Below are 5,348 nucleotides of genomic sequence, written 5' to 3'. Positions count from 1 at the left end.
GAAGTGGCGGTTTAAAATTAGAAACTAAAAATAATAATAATTTGTTTTCGTCTTTGTATTTTAAGTCTTTTTTTTATTTCAAACCTCTCTACTTTCTATAAATCTTAAATTTTGCCCATATAATTTCACTGAATTTTGAACTCAATTGTTTAACATTGATTTTTTTAGTTGGATAAATAAGAATGATAATATTAATGCGAAAATATAAACTAAGAATGTTTTTTTAACCATTTATGAAAGGAATACTAATAGATACAAATTTCTTTTATAATTTCTTTCGGGAAAAACACAAATAAAATGTAGACACTAATTTAAATATTGATTGAAAGTTCATTAACCAGTATTGAGAACCAAAATGGAATGAAACAAAATACAATAATTAAAATGATATATTAACCCAAAGAAAAAACACCACCAACAAAAATGTGAAAGATAAGTCACAAGATCTCCCTCCATTTATAGAATTATTATAAGAATAATATTTAGGTGCATTTGTAGCACACATATCACCCGAATGTCTAATCATAATTTGCTACATGATAAATTATTGTTTGTATGTCCGATGAGAGAGATTAATATGCACCCAAGTATTGCCTTTATTATAATAGCACCAACAATCTTTTTATTTGAGATCCATTACTCCCTAAAAGTTGAAAAATTGTGTGATCCAACTTTTTAATATTATAAAATGCAAAAATCGTATTTAAGTAGTATTTCAATTGAATCGCACCCAACTTGAACATGGCATAGCACAATTGGATAGTCAAGTTTGCGGTTCGAATCCTTCAACCCTTCTCATACTTACAAAAAAAAAATGGTAAGATCGACCCCTACAAAATATAAATCATAATAATAAAACAATAAACTTTTTTTCTTATAAAAAAGAGCCATGAGCACCTAATCTCATACTCCTCCGCATTTCTATTGGATACTAGCCAGGATGCACAATAGATGGTTCTACCCTAAGATTTTTCCTAAAAGTAAAAAGTGTGATGGTAAAGAAAATTATTTCAAATGATAAAACTTAGAAAATTTTAGAACTAAATGATAGATACGGATAGATTTCCATTTATAATTTTAAAATTTTACTATATTTTATAAATATTTTGATTCATTTTTCTATATTTAAAAACTGCCCGTGAGTGTAATAATTATTTTTCTTAATAGAATGAGTGAAATAGATGAGATTTTGATCCATCTTATTATAATTACACCAATTTTTTCTACTGATTGGTAAACATGATCATAGTTCAACTATTCCTAACATAGTTCTATTTAGTTTATGCCCTTGACCGATGCTATTTCGTTTGTACAATTATATATACCTTGACGACTGATTTCACAGTTACAAGCCAGATGGCAAGGTCAAGCATAACTAGTGAACAAATACAAAACATGAACATTATTCCAATTGCTTTTGCTATCAATCACTATACATATGTAAACAATATCATAATCAAAACCTCGCTTCTTTATCCAAACGAATTTCTTCTCAAAATAACTTTATTTCACGACATGAGGTGAAGTGAATGTAACATGTTCAATCTCATCTGATTATAAAAGGAGACTCAAAACTATAACACATGTAGCATTTTTCTTTCCCAATGAAAACAGTTCAAAAATGCAACTAATCCTATCAAAAAAGAAGTTAATTCTGAATCAGCCTAAATCAAACTATTAATCAATATTATAATTATAATTATAACTTCTTAAAAGAGTACTTATCTAGCCTGGGAATGAAACCGCTAACATGAACACCAATTATTACACCGAAAATATCGCACCAGAGAAATATGCTAATTATAATTAGCCTGACAATGCAGAATGAACTCATTCAAAGATGGCCATGGCGGTTGATATCTTAATAAACAAAAGTTTTCAGAGCAAAATGAAAGGAATTCAGTCAAACGATGTCAAAAATCAGACTGCAAGGAAGGGCGCAATAACTACATTATAGTCCAAAACAACCAATAATCAAGATCTGAAAAATACTCTAAAATTATGGATAGAAAACTGTAAGAAGACGATGAGCTCTGCCAAGCAAACTTAAGACCTTGGCTTCTCCTTCTTCTCCTTGAAAAGAGCAAGAAGAGATACACCAGACACCTTCACGACCTTGAATCGAACACCAGGAATATCTCCGACCGCATGTCCCTTACGACCGAATCCAGCAATCAACACTTCGTCCTGCAATCACAGTTTTCATATCAGTTTCCAACCCTCTCATTTTATTTGGGGGTGGGGGTAGCAAACATACATTTTCTTCAATGTAATTCAAACATCCATCATTGGGCACGAATGCAGCAATCTTCTTTCCATTTTTGATGAGTTGAACCCTGGCACATTTTCTAATGGCAGAATTTGGCTGCTTAGCCTCGATACCTCTGAAATTAGATTAGCATTGCTCATTTAGATACAAAACATTTAAACATGACAAAGCAAAACTCATATTGCAGTTTAGAACTTAATAAAATCAGAAGTTACTCCCCAAATTAAAATTAAGTTGGGTGATACTTGTAATGCTGGGTCAAATCAATTAAGATAAATTAAGGCCAATGTTTGGGAGTGATCACTTCTGTTACTTTTTTTAAAATCACTCAAATTGCATGTTTTTAATCGTTCAAAATCAATCTTGATGATATAAAAATTGTTTCCAAAACTGTAAAGTTAAACAATAAATTGATTTTGAAGGATTAAAGGCAAATTTCGGAGTGATTTTGAACATGACAAAAGTGATTCATTAAAATCACTCACACTCTCAAACATGGCCCTAATTATCAAAAGAAGTTACCAACATTGAAATCAATCAGGTGACTCTAACTTATATGATTGGATAAAATCTATTATGACAAAATTACACATAGCAAACTAATGTATGCTTGCAAATCCCTTTTGAAAAAATTTAAGAAAACAAAAAACTATGGTCGCAATCTGAAGGATAGAACAGTATGCTCGCAATCTTACATCTTTTCCAACACAATGCCTTTAGCATGAGAAGACCCGGCAAATGGCTTCTTCCATTCATTGCCAAGGTGAGACTTCTTATAGGCCTTGTCAGCCCACCTTTGCCTTCTTCGGTGGGACTTCAGCTTGCGCCCAGCTCCCATACCCCTTGTCTTCCTGTTAGATTAGGTCATATCAATACATCGATCAATCAAAAACAGGTACAAAACCACAACCCCATCTTCGTCTACAGTTTTCCAAAGGGCTAGAAACCTTACTCACCATTTGCAGAATTCTTAACTCATCCAAAAACTAGGGCATCAGAAAAATCTATTCCTAATTGCAAATCAGATGAAAAATTGTGACGAGTATTCATTTAAACTGAAAGGATAAAAACTCCTAAGAAAATTTCACTCCTTCGATCCACAAAAAAAATTCAACTCATTGGAACAAAAAATCAATTATAGTCCGAAACTCCATACATTCTTTCACAAACGAACTATCTTACCCCATGTTTGCAGAGAGAGCGGCTTCGGCGAGGGCTTCGAAAGTTTAGGACGAGGAGCTGCACCAAAACCCTAGTCCTCAAGAAAAAACTATGGACTGTGAACAACGATAATATATGGGAATTTGGAGTGGAGAGCGTGGTTCATTTCGGCCCATTAAACGTTTTGGGCCGGCCAATGAATTTCGAGATTGCTACCTATATAGGTCTTCAGTTTTTTTTTTAGAAAAATGTCATGGGCTGAAACGTCTTAAATCATCTAAAGATTCGAAAGCTCAAATTGATAGATGAAGATAAATTTGATATCATATTATTTAACAAATGTAGACATGTTATCTAACAAAATGCAGATACAATTTTGAAATATAGTATTTTTGTTTTTGAAATTTAGAAATATAGCAAATTAGACTTTTAGAGGATCCATGCTTCTTTTCTTTTTTTTTTTTTTTTTTTGGAGATACCCTCGATGGAGATCTCCAATTTAGTTGGGCAAATGTTGATTGTATTCCTACTTGATGCTATATCTCTTTTAGTTTATGTTGGAAAAACTTTATTCTATTGAATCAAAATGTTATAGGTTTTATTTGTTTTTTTTCAACCAAAATAATAATAATAATAATAAAGTCTCCTGTATAGGAAATTTGGAATGTAGGACTTGTTTTGGGTTGAGAGTGCAATTTCAGCTCGTTAAATCGTTTTGGGCACCACCGGGATAATTATAGTCCTATTTGGTAAACATTTGAGACTGAGACTATAATATAATTAGGATTACTATAAATTGTAGGAGTGTTGGAATTGAGAGCAAAACGAAAATGAGATCGTAAAGCATGAATGGTGGAAAAGAGGGTTGAGTTGAAAACTATGGGAACAGAATTATTTTGGTATTACAAATCGGGCTCAAACCGCTCAGTCCAAACATGCGTTTTAGATTATATTACATTACAAAATTATTCCATTATGGACCCCAAATCGCCCATGGATTTTTTGTTTTTAGTTTTTGAAAATTAAACCTATAAACGCCTCTTTCACTTCTAAATTTGTTGTTTTGTTATTTACTTACTCATGTTTTCAAAAATAAGGCTAAATTTTGAAAGATAAAAATTAGTTTTTAATTTTATTTATTTATTTGAAATTTGACTAAGAATTCGACTATCGAACTTAAATGTTCAAATTATTATAAGAAAATAAGAGGAAATATGCTTAATTCTCAAAAACTAAAAACACAACAAAATGGTACAGAATGAAGCCGACATATTTAGATTATTTGAAGACTCAATTTTAACACTTATTAATAAGTCGGTCCCCAACTGACATTAAAAAATAAGGCTGACAAGAAAAATAGCAAAATTTGAAGTTTCATTTGGAAAAATGGTAAAAACGTTTCAAAATTATAAAAGTAGCAAAACAAATTTATATAAGAAAATACTAATTAGAAAATGACAAAACTACCCTAAAACAACAAAAAGTTAAGTACAAACGAGAATGCAAAGATACATTGTTTCAAAAATTCAAATACCACAAATACACTCTATCTAAACATTCTATAACCACAAATACACAATATATAAACATTCCATAAGCAAAAATTAAAAATCACTCAATATGATCCTTAACGCTTTTGGCTGCCTATAGAATGTGTGTATACGATGGAAGATGACGACCAAGTGATGGGGGTCATTAGAAACTTATGTTCACAACGAAGGTCTCCCTTCAAGGTGAAAATGAGCAAAGTTGATTATACCAGTGAAGAAGATGTTGTTGAGAGGTGATTATTTGAAGGAATTGCAACTTTAGAACGACGTGACTATTAGAAATATGATTGCGTTTGACACCAAATCATATGGAAGTTTTATCGTTTTCATTCCATGTGACCATTTTGTTCGTATGATCTTGAAAAGCA

The 5,348-nt window shown here is 31.4% G+C and overlaps 1 protein-coding gene across 1 annotated transcript; it reads right to left on the bottom strand.

The window, feature by feature from the left end:
- Positions 1 to 1,825: 1,825 nt before the first annotated feature.
- LOC150030178 (small ribosomal subunit protein uS12) lies at positions 1,826 to 3,622 on the bottom strand. Its single transcript, XM_090309973.1, has 4 exons — positions 3,452 to 3,622; positions 2,965 to 3,120; positions 2,258 to 2,384; positions 1,826 to 2,187 (listed from the first exon to the last, which is right to left on the bottom strand). The coding sequence occupies exons 1-4, from the start codon at positions 3,454 to 3,456 to the stop codon at positions 2,047 to 2,049; spliced, it is 429 nt and encodes a 142-aa protein (XP_090166099.1). The 5' UTR covers positions 3,457 to 3,622; the 3' UTR covers positions 1,826 to 2,046.
- Positions 3,623 to 5,348: the final 1,726 nt, after the last annotated feature.

The sequence above is a fragment of the Benincasa hispida genome, unplaced genomic scaffold (assembly GCF_027475165.1).
Source record: "Benincasa hispida cultivar pf3 unplaced genomic scaffold, pf3_genome.v1.1 HicScf489, whole genome shotgun sequence".
Classification (NCBI taxonomy): Eukaryota; Viridiplantae; Streptophyta; class Magnoliopsida; order Cucurbitales; family Cucurbitaceae; genus Benincasa; species Benincasa hispida.
The sequence above is the reverse complement of the archived record's forward strand: the minus strand, read 5'-3'. Positions and strand labels throughout refer to the sequence as shown.